Source organism: Eubalaena glacialis, chromosome 4 (genome assembly GCF_028564815.1).
Source record: "Eubalaena glacialis isolate mEubGla1 chromosome 4, mEubGla1.1.hap2.+ XY, whole genome shotgun sequence".
NCBI lineage: Eukaryota > Metazoa > Chordata > Mammalia > Artiodactyla > Balaenidae > Eubalaena > Eubalaena glacialis.
In genome coordinates this window covers 175955840-175982326 of record NC_083719.1, presented here as the reverse complement: position 1 = coordinate 175982326, position 26487 = coordinate 175955840, and the positions used below count along the sequence as shown (strand labels likewise).

General features: G+C 42.6%; 2 protein-coding genes and 1 pseudogene across 2 annotated transcripts; 2 read left to right on the top strand and 1 right to left on the bottom strand.

Annotated features, from left to right (window-relative positions):
* Window positions 1–1162: 1162 nt before the first annotated feature.
* On the top strand, window positions 1163–2059 carry LOC133090329 (olfactory receptor 10H3-like; annotated as a pseudogene).
* An 11306-nt stretch (window positions 2060–13365) lies between these two features.
* LOC133090328 (olfactory receptor 10H1-like) lies at window positions 13366–14313 on the top strand. Its single transcript, XM_061188702.1, has one exon. It carries the CDS (start codon window positions 13366–13368, stop codon window positions 14311–14313), a length of 948 nt encoding a protein of 315 aa, XP_061044685.1.
* Window positions 14314–24455: 10142 nt separating this feature from the next.
* LOC133090327 (olfactory receptor 10H1-like) lies at window positions 24456–25403 on the bottom strand. Its single transcript, XM_061188701.1, has one exon. It carries the CDS (start codon window positions 25401–25403, stop codon window positions 24456–24458), a length of 948 nt encoding a protein of 315 aa, XP_061044684.1.
* Between the last annotated feature and the right edge of the window lie 1084 nt (window positions 25404–26487).

Genomic DNA, 26487 nt, shown 5'->3' with positions numbered 1-26487 from the left:
CACAGTTAAAATTGATAACTAAATTAAGAATAATCCCTTCATATTATTCATAAATCATCATTCATTCTTACCATAATAAAAGTCTTCTCTATTTCCTTAATAATACTTAACAAATATCTTATCTAAATCAGCATCTAATCCAGTAGGCTATATTGCATGTGGTTGTTATGTCCCTTGAATTTCTATTCATCCTTTTCTTGATCCTGGCTGATGGATGAGACCAGAGCAATTGTTCTGTGGAATATTCCTCCTTCTAGATTTTCTGATTGCTTCCTCGTGGTGTTATTTATCTTGTTCCTCCATCCTCTGCACATGATCAATCTTTTTGATGCTCAGCCATGGCCAGTGGGCACATTTTTAATCTGGTTCTGGCATCCTTTAACATGAACACTTTGCTCAGTGAAAGTTCCATTTCACAATGGAAGACATTTCCTAAGCTTGTTACCATGCCCAGACCATTTCCCCAGGGAACCTGCTTCCTTTTACTGGCCTATGGTAACAAAATATTATGATTATTGTTTCATTAAATTCAATTTTTTTGCTTTCAGGTTTGCTTCCTCAGCTTTCCTTTGCTGCACATTTGCTTGACATATATTCGTCCATCCTTTTATTTCCAAGCGTTCTCTTCAGTTCCTTTAGAAGAGTAAATACAAAATATGAGATACAATGACAGAAATGAGTATCATTAAAACAGTATTAAAATAAATATGAATGGGTTACTCAATTAAAGGCAAAGACTCAGAGAAAAAAGTTTTTATAAAGCCAAGATCCAAATATATTTTCTAGAACGGGCACAGTAGTCAAGAGAAGATGACCCTGATCATCTATGTCTGTGTTGATTACAAACCTGAATCTTTTATTTCTTTTCATCACTGTTAATAAAAACCCAGGAGCCAAACTATGTTTTAAGCATTTAATATGATGATCTAATTTTATCTTTATCACCATTACTAAGTGGTAAGAAGTATTATGATTTTTTTCCATTTTACTGATGAAGATTGTGAGACCCAGACAAGTTAAGCAAATGAATATATGGTACAGAGCTCTTCAATTGCCACTTAATCTATGTTAGAGCCTCTGATTTAACCACTGTGCCTTCATTCTGTTTCTGATCTCACCAGATGCGCCATCCCTGTCTTGTCAGAACTATAGCACAGTGTCTGAATTGACCCTCATCGGCTTCTCCACTTTCCCTCAGCATCTCCTGCCTGCCTTCTTCCTGCTGTACCTGCTGATGTACCTGTTCACGCTGCTGGGGAGCCTGCTCATCATGGCCACAATCTGGAGGGGGCGCAGCCTTCATACGCCCATGTACCTCTTCCTGTGTGCCCTCTCCATCTCCGAGATTCTGTTCACTGTTCTGATCACCCCTCGAATGCTGGTGGACATGCTCTCCACTCACTGCTCCATCACCTTTGTGACCTGTGCCAGTCAGATGCTCTTCTCCTTCACTTTTGGCTTCACCCACTCCTTCCTGCTCATGATCATGGGCTATGACCGCTATGTGGCCATCTGCCACCCCCTGTGCTACCAAGTGACTGTGCCTGTCTTGTGTCCTGGTCCTGGGCTGGTGGCTCAGTCATGGGGATGATGGTGACATTGATAGTTTTTCACCTCAGCTTCTGTGGGTCTAATGAGATCCACCATTTTGTCTGCCACGTGTTTTCCCTCTTGACGTTGGCCTGTGGGAAGGAGACAGCCAATGTCACCATGGGTGTGATCCTGGCTTGTGTCGCAGCCCTGCTGGGGTGCTTATTCCTCATCGTCCTCTCCTATGTCTTCATCATGGCCGCCGTCTTGAGGATGCCCTCTGCTGAGGGCCGGCACAAGACCTTCTCCACCTGTGTATCCCACCTCACAATAGTGATCGTGCACTACGATTTTGCTTCCATCATCTACCTCAAGACCAAGAGTCCCCATTCTATGGACAGTAACACTCTGATGACCACCACCTATACAGTCTTCACCCCCTTTCTTAGCCCGATCACTCAAGAATAAGGAGCTAAAGAACGCCATAAAGAGAAGCTTCTGCAGAAACTTCTGTCCCCTAAGCTCCTGATGGCCAGTTTATGGTGAAAAAAATATGATAACAAGGTTGGGAGATAATAATGTCTGTCTTCATAGAACTCTTGTAGTGATTCAGGTCTGTAAAATACCTACACTCCATATGAGTTTGATGCATACTAGCGATTTGTTTTTCTCCAATATTTCCCCTTCTTGCATAGGCTCTATCATCATAATCTCTTATTTATTCCCAGTGAGATGAACTCCATTCCATTATCTATGCCTACAAATGTGTTATCTATCTGTAGGCAGGTGGGGAGCATCACATGGGTGTGTCAGGACCCTGATGCACCTGGTTCTTCTTCTTCTTTTTTTTTTATTTTACATTTTTATTGGAGTATAATTGCTTTACAATGGTGTGTTAGTTTCTGCTTTATAACAAAATGAATCAGTTATACATACACATATGTTCCCATATCACCTTGTTCTTCTTGAATGGACTAGCAAGAGAAAGTTTTATTTCCCCATCCACCAAAATAAAAATAAACAAAATAACCTAAAGATAATAAGAAATGCCACCAGGATTGGGTCTTTTCTATGTATGAAGCACGGTGTCTGGTGTTTTGTTATTATTATCTTTTTAATGATAACAAATATACAAAAGAAAATGAACCATTTGTTTCTGAGAATGGTTTACTATTTACAGTTCATCACTGCATTTTGGAGTGATAGACTCTAAGAGAGGTTTTTGGTTTTGTTTGTTTGTTATTTTTTGTTTGTTTTTATCTTGAGCTCAATTGAGTGAAGAAGGTCAGAATGTAAAGCAGAGAGAGAGAGAGCACGAACTAGATCTAGTGAGAGCAAAAGCAATATAGAGAGCAGGCTAGGAGGAATGGAATCCTTTAAATTGATCTGATCATTCAATTGGATAAAGAAAATATGGGGCAAATCTGGGAAATAGAGGAAGATGGAGAAAGAGGTTGGTAATAGGGCAATGTTCATATGAGGAATGGAAGATGAGGGCGGTAGGGAGGAAGAAAAGGAGAGAGAGAGACAAAGGGCAGAGAGAGAAAGGGAAGAAAGATCAGTGTTTAGGTAAGAATATAGGCATGTAAAAGAGTGTTGCTTGTCGTTTCCATTTGTGTGAAATATCTTTTACCATTATCTCACTTTCAGTCTGTGTGTCTTTAGCTCTGAAGTAAGTCTCTTGTAGGTAGCATATTGAGGGATCTTGATTTTTTTATCCAGTCATCCACCTTAAGTCTTTTGATTGGAATATTTAGTTTATTGACATTTAAAGTAATTACTGACCATTGAGAATGATGTTAGCTGTGGGTTTGTTGTATATGGCATTTATTACGTTGAGGTAGATTCCCTCTATCCCCACTTTCTGGAGAGTTTTTAACGTAAATGGGTGTTGAATTTTGTCAAAAGATTTTCTGCATCTATTGAGATGATCATATGGTTTTTATTCTTCAGTTAGTTAATGTGGTGTATCACATTGACTGATTTGCATATATTGAAGAATCCTTGTATCCCTTGGATAAATCCCACTTGATCATGGTGTATGATCCTTTTAATGTATTGTTGGATTTGGTTTGCTAGTATTTTGTTGAGGATTTTTGTCTCTATGTTCATCAGTGATATTGGCCTGAAATTTTCTTTTTGGGAGTATTTTTGTCTGGTTTTGGTATCAGGGTGATAGTGGCCTCGTAGAATGAGTTTGGGAGTGTTCCTTCCTCTGCAGTTTTTGGAAGAGACTCAGAAGGATAGATTTCAGTCTTCTTTGTTGATGGTTATACAACAGTTAGTTGCAATTTTGGTGTTTTCGTGAGAGGACGTGAGCTGAAGTCCTTCTACCAAGAAATAACTAGTGATGTTGAGGAGGTGTGGCAAAGGGAACCCCCATGCACTGTTGTCGGGAATGTAAATTGGTGCAGCCAGTATGGAAGACAGCATGGAGATTCCTCAAAAAATTAAGCCTAGAACTACCATATGATCCAGCTATCCCACTTTTGGGTATTTATCCAAAGAATACAAAAACACTAATTCAAAAATATGTATGCAGCCTTATGTTCATCATGGCATTATTTACAGCAGTTGAGATGTGGAAACAGCTTAACTATGCACTAAAGAAGATGTGAGATATATTTATATACATAATGGAATACTACACAGCCATAAAAAGTTTGAAATCTTGCTATTTGTGAAAACATGGATGGATCTTGAGAGCATTATGCTAAGTGAAATAAGTCAGATGGTTAAGGACAAATACCATATGATTTCACTCATTCGTGGAATATTTAAAGAACAAACAAATAAAAGCCACAATAAATGAACAAATCAAACAAAAATAAGCACAATGATACAGAGAAAAGAGCAGAGGTTACCAGAGGGGAAGGAAGGGTGAGGGAAAATGGGTAAAGCGGTTAACTGTATGGTGGTGAATAGAAACTAAATTTTTGGTGGTGAGCAACTGTAAGACGTACAGAGTAGACACACAATGTTGTACACATGAAATTTATATAATATATATTTAAATCAATGTTACCTCAGTAAAAATAAATTTTTAAAAAGGAGATATACACATTGTAAAAATAATCCACTTCTTCATGGCTGAATAGCTTGGCCAAGTTATTTAACCTCTTTATGCTTCTTTTTTTCAAATTTGGGAAATGTGGATGTCGTAAATACCTAGCTCACATAGTTATTTTGAGAATTAATGACTCACATAGATACCTGTTTATATAATTATAATCTTAAATGACTACCAAGGGCAGAGTAAGTAGTGACTAAATCTTAGTCATTATGAACTACTATAACCACCATCATTATGATGTTACATAAATACCATACTATAAATATTTTACTACCACTAAAATTAATTTAGAAAGCTAAAATAATTTTTTAAAAACAACATTGTATTTTACAGGAATAGACTTGTAAAACAGTGGAACAGCATATGTGTCATGGAACAGCCCCATGTGTAAATAAACTTACTAGATTAAAAAGGGTGGCATTTCAAAACAGCGAACTATTCATTAAATCATATTGGGACAATTAGTTAACCTTAAAAAATAAATTTTACCCCCACATGCCTATTAGAATGACTAAAATTTGGAACAGTGGCAACACCAAGTGCTGGTAAGGATGTGGAAAAACAGGAACTCTCATTCATTGCTAGGAATGAAAAATGGTACAGCTACTTTGGAGGACAGTTTGGTGATGTCTTACAAAACTGAAAATACTCTTGGTATATAATCAAACAGTCACACTCCTTGGTATTTACCCAAAGGAGTTGAACACTTAGGTTCACACAAAAACCTGCACATGGATGTTTATAGCAGGTTTCTTCATAATTGCCAAAACTTGAAAGAACCAAGATGTCCTTGAGTAGGTGAATAGATAAATAACTGTGGTACAGCCAGACAATGGATTATTATTCAGCACCAAGAAATTGAGACATTGAGGAACCTTTAATGCACATTACGAAGTGAAAGAAGACCATCTAAAAAGACTACATACTGTATGATTCCAACTATATGATACTTTGGAAAAAGCAAAACTATGGAGACAGTAAAAAGATCAGTGGTTGCCAAAGGTTAGGAGAGAGGGATGGATGAATAGGCAGAGCACAGAGGACTTTTAGGGCAGTGAAAATACTCTGCATGACATAATAAACATGAATACATCTCATTAAACATTTGTTGAAACCCAGAGAATGTACAATGAGAGTGAATGACAATGTAAACTATGGACTTTGGTGATGATGGTGTATCAGTATAGGCTCAACAGTTGTAACAAATGTACCACTCTGGTGGAGGATGTTGATAATGGGAGACCCTGTACCTGTGTGGGGGGCAGAAGGTACATGGAAAATCTCTGCGCTTTCCTCTCAATTTCACCATGAACCTAAAACTTCTCTAAAAAAAATAAAGTCTTAAAAAATAATGTTGAAAACAAACCTGAAATATTTGCACAATTTTTTGGTAGATTAAAGTTTGAGAGGTTAACACACTTTTGTGTGAAGATCAGATGGTAAATATTTTCAACTTTACAGGTCACACTATCTCTGTCCAACCGCTCAACTCTGCTGTTGTACCATGAAAACAGCCATAGACAATATATCAACGAATTGTCATGATTGAGGTGCCAATAAAACTTTATAAAAACAGGCAGTGGACCCACATGCTGCAGTTTTTCACCCCTAACTTATCGTATAAAAGCATTAGCAGTAACTGAGTAGAATATTTCTGACAGGAACAAGAAACAGAAGGCAAAGGAAAAAGATTGGTAGGCAAAATTACTATTTAGAATCTCTAATTATATGCCTGCAAATCAGTAAGAACAAAAAAATCTTAAAAAAAAAAAAAAAGGAAAGGCTTTGAATAAGCATACCACAAAAAGGAAACCTTTATGGATAAGAAACAATAGAGATTTTTGAACCCCACTAGTAATTGGGGAAATGCAAATGAAAGTGACAATGGGAGCCCGCTTGGCAACCATATTGGCAAAATTAAGTTTCACACTGTCAAGCGTTGGTGAGGGTGTGGGGAAACAGATCCTCTAACACACAAGCGCTGAGAGTATAAATTAGCACTGCCACTTGGGAGTTTAATTTGGCAATTCTTCTTAAATTTAAGATTCATATTTTTAACGACCTGATCACCTCTCTATTCAATTTGTATATAATCAGATAGTGCCTGCGTGTAGTAAAAGACACACAAGAGTATGTATTGCATTATTCCTAATAATGGAGGAAAATGGGATGTCTAACAGTTAAATGTGTGCTGCATATACTTATGAAATTGATTTATTAAATTGATTTTATAAAAATGAGATGTTTCTATAGCAATGCTTCTCACCTAGGGGTGACTTTGTCCCCGAGGTGACATTTGCAAAGCCGGGAGACTTTCTGTCACGGCTGGGGTGGGGAGGCTACTGGCATCTAGTGGGTAGAGACCAAGGATGCTATTAAACATCCAGCAATGCTCAGATAACCCCCACCACGAAGGATGATCCAGCCCCAGATGTCAACACTGCCAAGGCTGAGAAACATTGGTCTATAATAAACTAACATGAATATCGCTCCAAAATGATGAGCAAAAATGCCAAGTTACAGAAAGGCACCTACAGAACAATCAGATCTATATTAAAACACATAGTATAAAAAATAGTTTGGCGTTTCATCAAAAAATTAAATATAGAATTACTCTATGACTCAGCACTTTTACTCCTAAGAGTATATCCCAAAGAAATGAAAATAATTCAATCAAATCTTTGTACACAAATATCCATAGCAGCACTATTCATGCACCCCAAAGGTGGAAACTACCCAAATGCCCATTAATAGGTGAATGAATAAACAAAATATGGTCCATACAATGGAATATTACTCAGCTATAAAAAGGAATGAAGCACTAATGCATGCTACATGATGGATGAATCTTCAAAGTATTATGCTGAGTGAAAAAGCCAGACCCCAAAGGCTCCATATTGTATCATTCCATTTGTATGAGATGTCCAGATCAGGCAAATCCACAGGGTAAGAAAGCAGATTAGTGGTTGCCAGGGGCTGGGGGGAGGAGGACTGCTAATGGAATGGGATCTCCCGTTTCTTGAGGTGATGAAAATGTTCTAGAACTAGATAGAGATGGTGGTTGAATAACATTCTGAATACGCTAAATGCAACAGAATTGTTCACTTTAAAGTGGTTAATTTTAAGTTATATAAATTTCACCTTAAAAATAAAAACAAAACCAAAAAAACCACAACAAAACCCCACAATAGTACTCGTATTTTATGAGTTTGTGTTTGTTCACTTGCCACACGCATACAAAGGTCTGTAAGGATGCCCGTCAAATTTATCATTGTGATCGCATGGCTGGCCACTGCATGACTTTTAGCCTGGTGTGCAGCGTTTCAATTATTTAATAAGAAGAAACACATATTTGTGTGCTGATTAAAAAAAAAATCTTTTGAAGACACTTAATTGAGCAAATGCCCTGAATGGGCAAGAAAGAAGGTGAAGAGGCATGTTGGGCAGCCTCCTCAGCCGCAGTGGGCAATGGCAGGGCTGCTCTCCTGCCAATGTCAGGAGCCAAGGCTCTAAATCCCAAGTTTGTGAAGCATTAGGCTCTGCTTGAGCCCCTGAGAAACTCAGGTAATTGACTTCCCCCTGGCAGGCAGGGAGGAGAGAGGGAAAGTGATGACAGTTTCCCTGAGGTTGCCCAATGCATTGCAGGGTCCCCAAGGGTGCCAGCATCCCTGTAACAGTGGCAGAGACAGAGGCCAGGGCATCACAGTGAGAGAAGGCAGCAGGCAGGGGGCAGAGGCAGCATAAATAATGGCAGTCAGGCTCAAGTAAACTCCCCACACAGCTGGCATGCTCAGGGTGGCATGCCTTGCAACCCTCACCCTTACAGCCCTTACCTGCAAGGAAACGCCAAACCAGGACCTCCAGTTGGATTAAGGCAGAAGCAGGTGCAGAGTCTGGAACCCCAGGTGAATCATCTTCCCTCTCTACCACTTGACCAGGAGAGACCTTGGGAACCAGAATCTGTCACAGACAAGTAGAAGCCACCTTGTTTACAAAACTCCGTGTGTAATATGAGTCTATGGGTTGGGGCAGTAGGCAGGGCTCTGCTTTCTAGCTTCAAGGTAATATGACGATTGCTTTGCAGGATAGATGAGAAAACCAAGATGCAGAGAGAAAAGAGCTACCGCTCTAAGTTACCCAGAGCACCTGTCTGACTTTTAACCTCTCTCCCTTCTCTGTCCTGGCCAAAATCCAATGGTAAAAGGATTGTGGGGAAGCAGAGAAAAGAGATAGTCAAGAGGATTCAGGATTGAGAGGCTCCAGTCACCCCCACCCTGAGGGTGTAAAGTGTCAGGGAAGCACCAGGTGTGATGGACAGGTGTGATGATGGTAAGGAGTCAAGGATGAAAATAGGGAGAAAAAAGGGAGGCAGGAGGTGGCTGAAATGGAAGGGAGGATGCAGAGAGGGGAACCTAAACAGCTTCATGAGAAGAGAGAGCCAGGATGGAGGAAGACAGGTAAGGCAAGGTGGAGACAACACAGACCTCGCCTGTGGTTCTCAACCAGGGGCAGTTCTGCTCCCCAGGGGACACTTGACAATGTGTGAGGGTACTTTTGATGATCACAATTGGGAAATGATACTGGCATCTAGCGGGCGACAGAGATGCTGCTGAGCATCTTATAATGCACAGGACAGCCCCAGCCACAAAAAATTATCAGTCCCTGAAGTCCCTAATGCTGAAGTTGGAAAACCCTGCCCCAGGGATATTTGTGGACAGGACTGTCCATGGACAAATTTGGCCCCTGAGTTCCTGGGTGGGGAGCTGGCCCCACCGTGGGTTCCTCTAAGTGCAAGATAGCCGGATCACACTCTCTCTGGGGCTGTTCAGTTTACTTACAGAGGAACCCGCTAGGTGTTCTCCTGGAGGATCAATGCCAGGACACTTCAGTCTACTTCTCTGCCATCCGGGACCCACACCCATCATGGTTCTACGGCACACTCATCATGGTTTTTTACTTCAAAAAATCATATATACTACTGTGTATATGTCAATCCCAATCTCCCAATTTGTCCCTGTCTCCCTTTCCTCCTTGGTAACCATAAGTTTGTTTTCTACATCTGTGACTCTATTTCTCTTTTGTAAATTAGTTCATTTGTACCATTTTTTTAAGATTCCACGTATAAGTGGTATCATATGATATTTTTCTTTCTCTGTCTGACTTCACTCAGTATGACAATGTCTAGGTCTATCCATGTCGCTATACACAGAACTATATATAAAATAGATAACTAATAAGAACCTACTGCATAGCACAGGGAACTATTCTAAATAGTCTGCAATGACCTATATGGGAAAAGAATCTACAAAGAGTGGGTATATGTATATGTAAAACTGATTTACTTTGCTGTACAGCAGAAACTAACACAACACTGTAAATCAACTATATTCCAATAAAAATTAATTTTAAAAAATTAGGAGACTTTACTTCTTAGAGCAGTTTTAGGTTTACAGAAAATTGAGCAGATAGTGCAAAGGATTTCCATATACCCTCTCTCTCCCTGCACACAGCTTCTTATTAACACCCTGCATTAGTGACACTGTGTTACAGTTGCTGAACCAATATTGACACATTATTATTGACTAAAGCCCACAGTTTCATTAGGGTTAACTCTTACTGCTGTATATCCTATGAGTTTTGACAAATGCACAATGTCCTGTATCCACCATTACAGTACCTATCATACGGAATTGTTTCACCACCTTAAAAAATCCCCTGAGTTCCACCTTTTCATCTCTCCCTCTCTCCCGCTGAGTCCCTGACACCCACCAATCTTTTTACTGTCTCCATAGTTTTGCCTTTACCCAGAATGAAGAGGCACCAATCTTAGCTGCATTCTGCATCCCCATCATCCCAGAAGGTGTATATGCAGCCCTGGGCCACGTCCCCAGGACATGGTGAGCATTTGTCTTCCCATAGTTCCCATCTCTTTCTTTTTTATGGATGTGATTTTTTTTGTGATCTAATTAATATGGGGAGGGAATGTGTGAATGGTCTGATATGGTGAAGCTGACATTTCCCTGGTGCTGTGAGTGGCCTCTGACATTCATAAACAGCCAACAGTAAATGGTGAGTATAACAGAGAGGTTAGGGAAAGGTAGGCTTTGGGGTCATTGAGATGTAGGTTCAGATCCTGGCTCCCCCACTCAGGAGCCATGGTCCCTTGGGCATGTGATGTGTCCTCTGTGGGATGCAGCTGCCATTTCTGTAAAACAGGGATCATAGCCTGTTTGGGGTACAAATTTAATAAGAAATGTATGAGCACAGGTGCCAACGTCATAATATTGGGGTACAAATATTGGGGTACAATTTTAATAATATTGGGGTACAAATTTAATAAGAAATGTATGAGCACAGGTGCCAACGTCCAATAAAGAGTAGCAATTCTCATCAAGAACTCAAAATCCAGTGCCAGAGACAGTTGCATCTCCAAGATGACACATTATAATGACGGCCCTGAAAAAGTTAAAAGCAAGTACTTTTAGACTCGCTCAGGAGTTGTTGTTTTGGAAGCATACAGGAATGAGTGATTAAATCTCTGTTGGGAAGAGATGTCCAGGAAGGCTGCACAGAGAAGGTGACATTTAAGCTGAGTCTTAAAGATGAACAAGTGTTTGCCAGTTGGAAAAGGGGAGGAACCAAGATCTGGGTAGAAGGAACAGCTAAGGAATTACAACTGTACTCTCTAGATCATTGGTTCTCAACTGGGGGTGACTTTGCCCCCCACAGGGAAATCGGCAATGTCTAGAGACACTTTTGGTTGTTATTACTGAGCAGAGGCTACTGGCATCCAGCTGGTAGAGGCCGGAGATGATGCTAAACACCATACATTGCTACAGGATACCTTCCCCGCATAGCAAAGAATGATCTGGCCCCAAATATCGAGAAACCTTGCACTAGACATTTGAAAGCCCAGAAGCCTGTGAGCACAGCCCACATGATCTCTGTCTCACCTATTCAGGCTCTTCTTGGAGGCACTTGTTTCCAAGTCATCCACTTTGATTTGCCCCTCTAGGATCTCAGAGTATCAGGGCTGAGTGTGGCCATTGGGGCTACCATCCTGGGGACCTACAGGCAGGTGCTGACTCAGAAGTGAGGGAATGATGCAAGTTACTCCAAAGGAGGGAGGCCAAGAAACTCTGGAAACCGGTGATGTTTGGGGAATGCAACCTCCAGTCACCAAAGTTTCTGGTCCCCCTTCACGTATCATTATTAACCTGTCAGGGCTTGATCTAGGACCTGAGCCCACTTCAGATGGTATTTCCTATTTTCCTATTATTTAATTGTAGTAAAATACATGTAACTTATAATTTACCATCCTAGACATATTATAGCATACAATTCAGTGACATTAAGTACATTCATGATGTTGTGTGAACACCATCTATGTATTTCCAGAACCTTCTCAGCACCCCCAAAGGATACCCTATACCCACTAACAGTCACTCCCCTTTCTCCCCTTCCTCCAGCCCCTGGAAGCCACTGATATGCTTTAAACTCCTACATGAATGTCCATAGCAGTACTATTCACAAGAGCGAAAAAATGGAAACAACCTACATGCACATCAATGGAGTGAATGAATAAACAAAATGTGGTATCCATAAAGTAATATTGTTTGCCCATAAAAAGAAATGAAGTTCTGACGATGCTACAAATGGGTGAACCACAAAAATAGCATGCTGAGTGAAAAAAGCCAGACCGCAAAGGTCACATAGTGTATGATTCTGTTTATATGAAATGTCCAGCACAGGCAAAATCATAGAGCTAGAAAGCAGATTAGTGGTTCACTGCCTTTTACTTGGCAGTACCTAATAAAAAAAAAAGATCACTCAGAAATTGTTATTTATAAAAAGACATTGAAATCTCATTAAATTGAAGTTATTTACTGAGCATGGACCATGTACGTTTGCTCACTGAGTGTATTGATTTAATTATCATATGTAGCACCTACTGTTTTCCAGGTCACAATCCAGGAATAACTCATTAGTTCTCTGAACAATTATTTGAAGCAGGTAGAGAGAAATGGAGGAACAGAGAGCTAAAGAAACTTGCTCAAGTTTACACAGTGGGTAAAGCAGGGATTCGAACTCCTTGACTCCTTCATCCCTTTCTTTGATGGCTATGTTGCATTGCCTCAGGAGGTACAGATGCACCTCCTGGGATCTGGAAAACAACTAGAACATTATTTCCACACAGTCTCTTGCTTCTGATTCATTGCATGGATAACTCCAGAGGAAGAATCTGATTGGTTCGTCTTAAGTTAGAGATGCACACTGGTCTAAAGTGTTGTAGCCATGGGTAGGTAGGTCTTGTGGTATCTGAAGCTCTGGGAAGAAAAGGATTTATCCTAAGGGAGAGGAAGGCAATGGCTGGAAGCTCTGGTGAAGGAACATTTATAGTTTTGGAGGTAAGCAGAGGGAGAGAGGTGTATAGCCTTTGGAGAAAGTCAGCCATGTGTTCAAGTCTTAACTCTGCCATTTTGACAGCTCACCTTGAACAAATTGCTTAGCATTTAGCATCTCAATATTCTCAATGAGTATTCTCAAGACACTCAAAATGGGGTGATCAAATCAGCACCTCCCCCACTGCACTGATGAGAAGATTAAACCATAGGAGGCACAGAGTAGGAACTCAACCAAATCTACCTGTCATTTTTCAGGAGCAGCCCCTTGGGCAGGGTCAGGAATGGTGGAAGCTGATGACCTTTCTCCATCCAGTAGCTGACCTCTCCATGTCACACCTCACTTCAGGCACAGTCTCCATGCAGGGAGCCAACCTCTCAGCAGTGACTGAATTCATCCTCATCGGCTTCTCCACCTTCCCCCACCTTCAGCTGATGTTCTTCCTGCTGTTCCTGCTGATGTACCTGTTCACGCTGCTGGGGAACCTCCTCATCATGGCCACCATCTGGAGCGAGCACAGCCTCCACACGCCCATGTACCTCTTCCTGTGTGCCCTCTCCCTTTCCGAGGTCCTCTACACCTTTGCCATCATCCCATGCATGCTGGCCGACCTGCTCTCCACCCACCACACCATCGCCCTCATGGCCTGTGCCAGCCAGATGTTCTTCTCCTTCACGTTTGGTTTCACCCACTCCTTCCTGCTCACCGTCATGGGCTACGACCGCTACGTGGCCATCTGCCACCCCCTGCGCTACAACGTGCTCATGAGCCCCCATGGCTGTGCCTGCCTGGTGGCCTGGTCCTGGGCTGGAGGCTCAGTCATTGGGTTACTGGTGACATCTGCCATTTTCCAACTCACCTTTTGTGGACCCAGTGAGGTCGGCCATTTTGCTTGTCATGTGCCCCCACTATTGAAGTTGGCCCGTGGTACTGATGTACAAGTAGTGGCCATGGGCGTGGGCCTGGTGTGTATCACTGCTCTGCTGGGCTGCTGTCTCCTCATCCTTCTGTCTTATGCCTTCATCGTGGCCGCCATCTTGAGGATCCCCTCAGCCGAGGGCCGGCACAAGGCCTTCTCCACGTGTGCATCCCACCTCACCGTGGTGGTCGTGCACTATGGCTTTGCCTCTGTCATCTACCTCAAGCCCAAGGGTCCCCAGTCTCTGGAAGGGGATACCCTGATGGACATCACCTACACAGTCCTCACTCCCTTCCTCAGCCCCATCATCTTCAGCCTCAGGAACAAGGAGCTGAAGAATGCCATGAAAAAGACCTTCCTTAGCAAACTCTACCCAGAAAAAATGTGATTATCTGGGAGGAATTCCTTGGAAATGGCTAAATTAGGTTACCACATGCTACCTTTAGAGATGACACCCTGTAAGCATGTAATAACCTATATTTGTCTGATGCTTTATGGTTTACAAGGACCCTGTAGGCAACGTCCAAATGTTTGCAAAGTGGTTAAACAGCCTCATGAATGTATTCAGGGTGGAACGATGTATGAGTTGATAACACACAGAAAGTCAGATTCATTGATTGTTATCTGTTGCAGGACATTTTGTCAGATAGCCTTAAACCTGGGATCTGTTCTTCTCCTGCCAGAAACCAGGGTGGTCTAATTACTCCCATCACCATCGACCCATATGGCAAAGAGAAATGCAATAATTCAGGCCTCCACCCTCCTCTAGGCAGCAGCAGGTAGCTACAACCCAACTTTTGTGAGGCTACAGAAGACTAAGCCAGATTACAGCAGAGGACAGCAAAACACCCTAAATTTCAGCATTGCACGTATCTGTAATAAGCAGACTCAGAAAATGTTGAGGATACCTCCACGTTTCAAGTGTGACTCTTGAGCAGCTGCAGAGAGACAGAGAAGTCTGTATAGTTAGGTCAAGGAAAGAAGTCCCATGGTGAGAAATCACCTGCTGTGTTAGAAAGTGACTTGGCACATAGACCAGTGGGTAACTGTTGAACGGCAATAATGAGTGCAGAGCCCAGAATGAAGGTGTATCCAATGGTCACACTGGTTTAATGATCCCCCATGGGTGTGAGGGGGGATTTAAGGTTGACCATACTCAATATTACTTATAATTTGTTGAAAATCCATGTATTCAAGAGAATGGCAGATACTGTATGATATCCCTTATAAATGGAATCTTAAAAAGGTAAACTTGTAAAAACAGAGTAGAATGATGGTTGTCGGGGGCTGAGGGTTGGGGCAATTGGGGAGATGCTGTTTAAGGGCACAAATTTGCAACCAGTAGATCAACCAGAAGACAAACAAGATCTGGGGGTCAAAAACACAGCATTGTTAGTATAGATAGTAATACTGTATTATAAATTTCAAAGTTGCTAAGAGACTAGATCTTAATCTTTCCCACCCCCCAAAAAGATATGATAATTATGTGACATGATAGAGGTGTTAGCTAATACTGCAGTGGTAATCATATTGCAATATATAAATGTATCCCTTCAGCACATTGTACACCCTAAACTTATACACTGTTATATGTCAATTATATCTCAATTAAAAGTCCCTTGACAAATTTATAGCTTTTCAGAATATGAATTTATGCACTCAAAATAGCAATTTATAATACTTAATGGACACTAGTTTATGGTGATACAGTTTTGTACAACAATAAATGTAATTATCATGCATAAGTAATAGTCAATTAGCCAAAGTTAAAAAAACATGTAAGTTGAATAGTAAACTATACATCATTTCCCTAAAGTTGAATTCAGTCTTTCTCTATAACGTGAGCAGTAATAACATCTCATGTTACTATGCAGTGGGAAGATGTGGAAAAAATTCCAGTCAAAACGAGGATCCTAGATCATCCTCCTTTCATAATGTACTCCATGTTTCATGTTACCCCTCAAATACATTACCTCATTACAGCCTCACAACTGGATATCAGGGCAGATAAACTCACATCCACTTCACTTGACAGAGGGGAAACTGAGGCTCAAAATTGTTGCATGATTCATCCAAGATCACACAAGTTAGAAGGGCAAGGTTTCCCTTGTGGGTCTTTTCTGATTCCCAGGCCTTTCCACCCACTGCTTCACACAGCATTGTCCTACAATGGGTTTTGTGAGTCCCCCATCCAAGGAGGACTAGCCCATTTTCGAATCAATCTCGTCAGTATCCTAAGAGCCTTTTTTTTTTTTTTTAATTTATTTATTTATTTATTTTTGGCTGTGTTGGGTCTTCGTTTCTGTGCGAGGGCTTTCTCTAGTTGCGGCAAGTGGGGACCGCTCTTCATCGCGGTGCGCGGGCCTCTCACTGTCGCGGCCTCTCTTGTTGCGGAGCACAGGCTCCAGACGCGCAGGCTCAGTAGTTGTGGCTCACGGGCCTAGTTGCTCCGCGGCATGTGGGATCGTCCCAGACCAGGGCTCGAACCCATGTCCCCTGCATTGGCAGGCAGATTTTCAACCACTGCGCCACCAGGAAAGCCCCCTAAGAGCCTCTTAAACCACAGATGGGCAATTGGAGCCCACCATACACTGGAGCATGCAACCTTGGGACATTGATGGAATATTTCTATAGATTCCAGATTTTAAAGTTTTGGACTTGTAGGAATTCCTGAGTTACTCTTTCACACTGATCCTGAGATGATCCCCTCTCCTGGCAACAAGGAAAGTCTAGACAAGAATATAAGCTAGGTTCTTTCATTTTCTTCATCAAAGTCAACTTGGCCTCTGAGCCTACTAATAACCAAATGGAAAGAAAACCTGGAATGTGATTGGGTATCCACAATGAGTCGGGGACTCAATGTCTTATGCTAACTTATCATGATTCATTAGGCTATCATCAGCTTCCTGAGGTCAGGAAATCTGTCCATCTTGCCCACCGTCACACCCAGCACCAGCATAGTACTTGGAAGATATAATTGATTAACTGATATTTCCTGGGTGGACCAGTGTAATCCACAGAATACTATACAAACCAGAATGTCGGCTTGTAATGTTTACTATGAGAAACCTCACTGCCCTCCAAAGCAGTGGGAAACAGTGTGTGAAAAGCTGTGTTGAGGTCAGGATAATCTGAGTTTAAATCTTGCCTCCCTAATTAGATGGATATCTAATTAGATTGAAACCTAATTAGATAGACATCTTATATATTCCACATCTGAGTAAATAATGGAATGTTCAGAGCTGTGACATGTAAGATTGTAAAACTTAGATATATCCATTAATAATGGACGGTTAAACAAATACTGGTTCATTCATAAATGGAACACAAGTCAGCCATTAAAACCATTCAGTCCTTGGACTTCATCAGCATCCTCTCTCCCTGGGGATCCCACCTAGTACCATGTGTTTATGTACCTTATGCACACAGGTGATCCCCAGAGTCTTATATTTATTCCTATCCAACTGCCTATTCAATATCTCCAAGTGGATATCTAGTAGGCATCTCAAACTTAATGTATCCAAACCTTGGATGTTCTTGTTGACATTATCATCCTTACTTTTTCTCTCTCCCTCCCTCACTTTGTCCATCCCTCCCTCCCTTCCTCTGTTGTTTTCCTCTCCTTTTCTCTCTTTTCCTCTTCCACTCCCTCTCTCTCCCTCCCTCTTTTCCCCCTCTTCCCATCTCCTTCTCCCTCTCTCTCTCTCCCTGCCCCCCTCTCCTTCACACACACACACACACACACACACATCATTCTCCCACAGTCTTTCTTATCTAAGAAAACAGAAACTCAGATTTCAATTATTTGGAGTCTTTTCTGCTCAAATCTCATAGAGCCCTTCTTTAACCATACTACACAAAATTGAAACACCCCTGGCCGTGTCCTACCTCCCTGATATGCTTTATTTGTCTCCCACATGCTTATTACCTCCTGACGTGTATCTGCTTAATGAAGTCTGTCTCTGCCAGCTGGAATGTTGTTTTGAGGAGGTCAAGGACTCTTGGTTCATTTTGTCCACTGCTGTATTCCTACACAGCATATGGTAGGCTTTCAAAAATTTGTTAACTAAATTAATTTAGAAGAATGAAGGTAAATGAAGGTAACGGTTAGGTGCTATTTTCCCCATCCAATCGGATGGACAAAAAATTTTCAAACTTATTAACACTGTTGGAGTGGACATGGGGATATTTGCTCTCATGTGTTGCTGTGTGTCCACAGGCAGGTCAGTTCCTTTCTCTGAGCGTACCCTGTAACGACGAAAAAGCACCTACCTTCTAAGACAGTTATGAGACTGAAGTAAGACAATGTTTGTGAAGGGCTTAGCATGGTGCCTGGCACATGGATATGCTCAATAAACAGTAGTTAGGATGATATTATAATTTCAAGTTTTGCTTAATGAGCTTGGAAACAGAGGCATTGGTTGAGGAAATGTTCAGTTGTCCACCAACTTTGACTATCACCTGGGTTATCAATGTGGCCAAAGGAGTGGGACCTCAATGGAGAGCATTTTTGTCTAGAAGGGGGTGCTGTTGGCAGAAATTCTACACCAACTGAGCTTCCTGACCTCCCCCTTTCTCCCAGGATCCCCTTCTACACAAACAGCCTCATTTCTATGGCTACTAGTCTCTAAGCGTGGTCCCCACAACTCATCTCTATGGCAACAGCTGATGGGCAGGGAGACAGGTGATACCTTGCACTCTAAAGAGAAAAGAAAGAGTTGCTCAGAATTGTAAATAGGGCTGTGCAGTGAGTAAGTGATGAAGCAAAGTGGCTTTGGTTAAATCACACGTAATCTCTCAGCCTCAGTTTCCCATCATTAAAATAGGTTTAATGATAAGGTAGCCACCTCTTAGGATAGTTCTGAGAATTAAATAATATCTATGTAGGGCAATTGACAGTGACTGGCAACCAATAAGCACTTAATAAATGCCAATTTTTTAAGATTTATTTAATAATTAATTGTCTTCTCTGTGTTAAATCCTGTGCTAGTTTTGGGAGTACAGAGATGGGTCTGTTGCTAGCCTCTCTCTTTGAAGAGTTTACATAGTGCTTGGTGGAAAGACACACAGAGAAATGTCAGGGCTCTCACCAAGATATGGACCAGGTGCTAAGGGCCACCAAAAGGGGTGTGACTCTGCAGCTTGGGAGCATCAGCCAAGTCTTCCCTCATTTCTGTCCTCAAGTGGCTCTCAGAGCCTCCAGAGGACACTTGGAAGTTTCTGTAGACATTTTTGATTATTGCAACTGAAAGAGGAGGAGATGTGTTACAATATCTAGTGGGTGAAGGTGATGGATGCTGCTCAACATCCTGCAATGCACGGAACAGACCCCGCTGCAAAGAATGAGCCAACCTCAAGTGCCAACAGTTCCGAGGATGATAAACCCTGCTTACTTACTTAACAAACATTTATTGATTATCTACTGTGTGCCAGGCATGTTTTCAGATGCCACTGGGGATTCAACATGGAACTGATTAGATGTGACACTGATCTCAGTGCTTGCAGCTGAGAGGGGAAGACGTGGCTATTAAACAAATAATCACACTAATTAATATATATGATGCATTGTGATAAAAGCTATGAGGAAAGAAAGAAGTTGCTATGAGGAAAGAAAGAAGTTGCTATGAGTGCTTATAATAGGAGTGGTGACTCAGTATGGGGAAATCAGGGAAGGCTTTCCTGAGGAGGTGACATTTAAGGTCAAACCTACGGATGTGTAGGTTATGCCAGCGGAAGGGTATTCCAGGTAGAAGCAGCAGCATGGGCAAAGCCTGTAAGGTCTGAGTGTGCTTGGTTTATTGCAGGAATAACCAGGATGTTAGAGAGGCTGAAGAGCTGGGGAGGGCTGGGGTGTAATGTTGAAGATGAAGCATGGACCTGACCACAGGAGAATTTGTACTGTGTCCCAAGGGTATAAACAGACAGGTGATTTTTCAAGTTTTCCCTTTAGAAAGATCCTTCTGGCTGCTGGGCAGAGACAACTTGTGGGGGTTGAGGGTGGAGGAGAAGAAAAACATCCTTGAGGAGGGGACTGGACTTTCATCCACAAGCACGGCTGTCAGGGTCAACACTGGGGAAGAGCAGAACAAGAGAAGAGAAGGCAGCAGGTTGCGTCACTCAGGACAGTCTTTGCCTTGAGCAGTTAGCATGGAAGCCCACGGTGGCTCCATTAGCACCAGGAGGGGGGACCCCTAAAGTCTGGAGATCTCCCCATCAGCAGCCTTTCTCTGTGCTCCAGGCCCTTTAATCACCTCTCTGGGCTCTGGCCCCACCTTGAGGATACCAAAGCATGTGGCACAGCGGGTACCATTAGTAAGGAATGGCAAACAGCTAGGAATGCAGGTGGTGGAAGAACATAAGAAAGTGGAAACTGAATAATAGAGGGGAGGTGAGGACAGGCCCTGGGGGGGCGGGGTGGTCCTAGCCAACACTAGCGGGCAGAGGGGCAGGGCTGTCTTCACTCCTGTGATGGGAGGGTCATCACCCAAAGATGCTGCTTGTGTTTACACTGATGTTTTGGCATTTATCTCTATTTTCCATCACCAGATAAGTGAATGATGGCTTCAAATTTTTGAACTGTTGCAGGGAAAATAAAGGCAAGGTATTTTCGGGGGTTGGGGGAGATAGGGATGTCTAACAGTATCAAGACTAGGGTCAGGCAAGTGAGACACTCACATTGACAACTAAATTTAGGGGGCCACCACAAAATTCAGTAATTAAGATAAATCATATTTTATGCGATATTTTACAAAATCAAAATTAACGCAAAAAATTCACGATGAACAATATATCAACATTTTAAATAAAGACAGGAAGCAGCACTGCAGGTTCATGACCCTGCCTCATTCTTCTAGCCCTGATCCAGCCCTTGGGTCTAGAATATGCCACTTAGAGAAACAACATACATTCACTAAGTTCAACTTCTTTGGTCATTTTAAATTTACAATACAACTAATAGTAAATAAAGTAAAGGAGTAAAAATATGGTTTATTTAAATTTCAGAAAGTGTTGTCATTGGTCAATCAAAGTAGAGTAAGTTGATTTTTTCTATTATGACCACAGGGAACCACACTGGCACTTCTTGGATATAATTCAGAAGTCACCTTTGCCGTCAGCTCCTTCATATTCACATAGTCTGACTCTTCCATATTTCCCAGGACAATCGGTATATTTGAAAAGTCTCCAGATCTGTGATTTGCCAAAGAGCACTGGCTACACCTCAAGGCTTGTGCTGGCCACTTAAACATTCCTTGCACGTGACAGCTTCAAGAGGGGCAGTCCTTATATCTGGTATTCCTTCACCATTTATAGGGGAAGCAAAGGATGTCCCCAAATATTGCTCATTAACTGTCTTAAGTCTTCTCAATATAACCCAGGAATCTGGCTTTAAAAGGATCCAGTTCTTTTTGTTTTGTTTGTTTTAGCTCAAGCCACTTCATGTTTAAACATGACACTCTTTTCCATATTAATACCACCGCTAAGGAAAACCAAACACAGAATGCCTATAGCCTGTTTTTGTCAAGGTTAGGTTATGTCTCCCCAGTCCTCTCACATTGGGCGTTTCTTCCTAACCCCCTGAGGTCAGCATATTTTCAAGGTCTGGGCTTATTTCATTTGGTGCCTGCTAAAACCGGTCTTTTCTTTCCAATCCAGGTTTTCATCTCTTCCTGGAACAGCTGGCCTCCCCTCCTCATAACCCCTGAGAAGTGTATGCTTCTGAGCCCCAGCTCCAACTTAATGAATTCTAGCTTTTTTCCACTTCAGGAGAAAGATTTAGCTAACAGACTTAATCTCTTTATATCTCAATTTCCTCATCTTGAAAATGGAACTAATAATCTGACCTCCCTCGTGGAGTAAAAGAACTGATGTGTGTAAAGCATTTAAGACCTTACCTTTCTTTATCCATCAGGGAAATGCTAATCAAAACCACAATTAGAGGGCTTCCCTGGTGGCGCAGTGGTTAAGAATCCGCCTGCCAATGCAGGGGACACGGGTTCGAGCCCTGGTCCGGGAAGATCTCACATGCCACGGAGCAATTAAGCCCATGCGCCACGACTACTGAGCCTGAGCTCTAGAGCCCGTGAGCCACAACTACTGAGCCCACGTGCCACAACTACTGAAGCCTGCACGCCTAGAGCCCGTGCTCTGCAACAAGAGAAGCCACCGCAATGAGAGCCCGCGCACCACAACGAAGAGTAGCCCCCGCTCGCCGAAACGAGAGAAAGCCCGCACGCGGCAACGAAGACCCAATGCAGCCAAAAATAAAATAAATTAAAAAAAAAAAACAAAAAACCACAATTAGATACCTCTAGAACGACTACAATCAGAAAGTTAGACAACAACAAACGTTGGTGAGGATGTGGAGAAACTGGAACCCTCATACGCTGCTGGTGGGGATGAAAAATGGTGCAACCTCTTTAGAAAAAAGTCTAGCAGTTCCTCAAATAACTAAACATAGAGTTACCATATGACCCATCCATTCCGCTGAAAGGTATATACCTCCCAAAATGAAAACATAGGTCCACGCAAAAACTTGTACATGAATGTTTATAGCAGAAACACTCATGGTGGCCAAATTGTGGAAACAGCCAAAAAATGTATCAACAGATGGATGGATAAACAAAATGTCATATATCCAAACAATGCAACTTTATTCAGCTATAAAAAAGGAATGAAATTAGTGATACATGCTGTGACATGGATACACCTTGAAAACATGCTACATGAAAGAAGCCAGACACAAAATGATAAATATCATATGATTCCATGTATATGAAATGTCCAGATAAGTCAAATCTATAGACAGTAGATTAGTGGTTGCTTAGGACTGGAAGGAAAGGAAGAAAGAGAGGTGATAGCTAAAAGGTACAGCTTTCTTTTGGAGGTGAGGAAAATGTTCTAAATTCGCTGTGGTAATGATTACACATAGCTTCATATGGGTATGTTATATGGTATGTAAAGTACATTTCAATACAGGTATTTTTTTAAAGACCATAATAGCTGATGATAAATGCTTAACAAATGGGAAGCTGTTATCTTCATCACTATTAAAAAGAAAGGAAGAAAGGGAGGAAGGAAGGAGGGAGAGAGGGAAAGGGGGAAGGGAGGGAGAGAGAGAGAGAGAGAGAAAGGGTGAGACAGAAAAGCTACTTCTGCCTCCAACTCAAATATGTGGCTTCATATTTGAGCTAAGGATTCTTTAGAGCAGTGGTTCCCAAAGTGTCATCCTCAGACCAGCTGCAGCATCACCTGGGAGCTTGTTAGAAATGAAGATTCTAGAGTCCCCCCTGCCCAACCCCACAGACCTACTGAATTAGACACTCTGAAGTGGGACCCAGCAGCCTGATTCTGATGTGCCCTCAAGTTGGAGACCCATTACTACAGAAGACTCACTCAGCCGACCCCATTCTACATCCATGAACCTACCTGGCTTCTTGATTTTGGACAAGTACCAAACCTCACTGGGTCCATGGCCTCATTTAAAAATGTAGCGTAACCCAAAACAGCTACCTGATTCTGCCTGAGCTCTTCCCTTGAAGCAGGCCCAGCCTGTGGATGCATCCCCCCAATCTATCTGACTCCACAACCCATGACAGGGAAATGGATTTTTATTGAGGATTTCAAGGGCGTCCAGAAAGGGGATTTACATCAGGTACTTTATTAACCTTATAAAATGTCCATTTATGTCCCTGCTCTTTCCCCGTATTCCTTCACCAGCCACTGGGTCCATCATCCCCTCCTAGGTCCCCATCAACTGCTAGCAATCTGGTTTTTCTAAGTGTTCCTCCCCTATTCCTCAAACCAGCCACCACTTCATCTTCCCTCTCCCATGTCTTCCCCCATCTCTTTCCATATTGCTTATCTCAGAAGGAGAAGTTCAGATCCCCTCTCTCTTCTTTCTATAATTTGTATCCTTAGCCAAATTGTATTGTATAATTGTATCCTTAGCCAATCTGTATTCACTCAGCCAAAAAAAGCAACTCCTAGGAGAAGACACCCTACCTCCAAAAATGTGAAGACTTGAAATGGAAAACAACAACAGTCAACAATGTTTTCCTTCCCTCAATATGATACATGAGAGAGATGAGGTCTCCAAAGCATAGAGTGCAGTTCTTGATACACAGCAGGCACCAGATCACTGTCGCTGTTTATGTCATCATTGTTTTACGTAGAGCAAGCATCCCTCCTTCACACAGTGAAGACAAATTATGCACGCAGGTTCCCCAACACAGGACATGGGCGTCCCCTCTTTCATGCTGCTCTCAGGCACAGTAAACAGGAGGAAGTTGACTCACAAGGTCAATATTGGGGAGATTGTGACTCCAGTGAATGCAGGAGGAATGAGGTCAACCAGACTGGGGAAAAGGAGAGAAAGCAGACATCTAACATTTATAGAGAAGTTGCTGAGTGGGGACGAGTGGAAATTCACAAACAGGAATCATCACCAATGCAGCATGATTATTCCCATTTTACAGATGATAGACTGAAGTGCCTCTACGTGCCACACCTCCTGTTACAAAACCTGCCATTTCAGGAGCTATGGAGAAAGAATTTGTTGAGGAAGGTCTTTTTCATGGCATTCTTCAGCTCCTTGTTCCTGAGACTGAAAACTATAGGACTGAGGAAGGGGATGAGTACTGTGTAGGTGATGCCCATCAGGGTATCCCCTTCCAGAGACTGGGGACCCTTGGGCTTGAGGTAGATGACAGAGGCAAAGCCATAGTGCACGACCACCACGGTGAGGTGGGATGCACACGTGGAGAAGGCCTTGTGCCGGCCCTCGGCTGAGGGGATCCTCAAGATGGCGGCCACGATGAAGGCATAAGACAGAAGGATGAGGAGACAGCAGCCCAGCAGGGCAGTGACACACACCAGGCCCACGCCCATGGCCACGGTGGACACGTTGTCCCCACAGGCTAAGTTCGCTACAGGTGGCATGTGGCAGAAGAAATGGTGGATCACATTGGGTCCACAAAAGGTGAGGTAGAAAATGCCTGATGTCACCACTAGCCCCATGACTGAGCCTCCAGCCCAGGACCAGGCCACCAGGCAGGCACAGCCATGGGGACTCATGAGCACGTTGTAGCGCAGGGGGTGGCAGATGGCCACGTAGCGGTCGTAGCCCATGACGGTGAGCAGGAAGGAGTGGGTGAAGCCAAACGTGAAGGAGAAGAACATCTGGCTGGCACAGGCCATGAGGGCGATGGTGTGGTGGGTGGAGAGCAGGTCAGCCAGCATGCGTGGGATGATGGTGAAGGTGTAGAGGACCTCGGAGATGGAGAGGGCGCACAGGAAGAGGTACATGGGCATGTGGAGGCTGCGCTCGCTCCAGATGGTGGCCATGATGAGGAGGTTCCCCAGCAGCGTGAACAGGTATATCAGCAGGTACAGCAGGAAGAACATCAGCTGAAGGTGGGGGAAGGTGGAGAAGCCGATGAGGATGAATTCAGTCACTGCTGAGAGGTTGGCTCCCTGCATGGAGACTGTGCCTGAAGTGAGGTGTGACATGGAGAGGTCAGCTACTGGATGGAGGAAGTCATCAGCTTCCATCATTCCTGGCCCTGCTGCCAAGGGGCTGCTTCTGATAAATGACAGGTGGCATTGGTTGAGTTCCTACTCTGTGCCTCCTATGATTTAATCTTCTCATCAGTGCAGTGGGGGAGGTGCTGATTTGATCACCCCATTTTGAGTGTCTTGAGAACAGTCATTGAGAATATTGGGGTGCTAAATGCTAAGCAACTTGTTCAAGGTAAGCTGTCAAAATGGCAGAGTTAAGACTTGAACACATGGCTGACTTTCTCCAAAGGCTATACACCTCTCTCCCTCTGCTTACCTCCAAAACTATAAATGTTCCTTCACCAGAGCTTCCAGCCATTGCCTTCCTCTCCCTTAGGATAAATCCTTTTCTTCCCAGAGCTTCAGATACCACAAGACCTACCTACCCATGGCTACAACACTTTAGACCAGTGTGCATCTCTAACTTAAGACGAACCAATCAGATTCTTCCTCTGGAGTTATCCATGCAGTGAATCAGAAGCAAGAGACTGTAGAAATAATGTTCTAGTTGTTTTCCAGATCCCAGGAGATGCATCTGTACCTTCTGAGGCAATGCAACATAGCCATCTGACAAAGGGGTGAGGGAGTCAGCCAACCTGTGTTCGAACCCCTGCTTTGCCTGCTGTGTAAACCTGAGCAAGTGTCTTAACTTCTTTGTACCTCCATTTCCCCCTACCTAACTCAAAGAGTTGTTGTGAGAATTAAATGAGTTATTCTTGGACTTGATCTGGAAAACAGTAGGTGCTACCTATGATAATTAACTCAATACACTCAATGAGCAAATGTATATGATCTGTGCTCAGTAAATAACAATTTAATGGGTATTCAGTGTCTCTTTATGAATAACAATTTTAAATCCTTTTTACAAATAAATTTATTTATTTTATTTATGTTTATTTGGGGCTGCATTGGATCTTTGTTGTTGCGCGCAGGCTTTCTCTAGTTGCGGCGAGTGGGAACTACTCTTCATTGCGCACGCGGGCTTCTCATTGTGGTGGCTTCTCTT

Bases quoted from the DNA above. Each gene is read 5' to 3' on its own strand.
- LOC133090327 (XM_061188701.1), bottom strand. From the start codon at position 25,403: ATGCAGGGAGCCAACCTCTCAGCAGTGACTGAATTCATCCTCATCGGC.
- LOC133090328 (XM_061188702.1), top strand. From the start codon at position 13,366: ATGCAGGGAGCCAACCTCTCAGCAGTGACTGAATTCATCCTCATCGGC.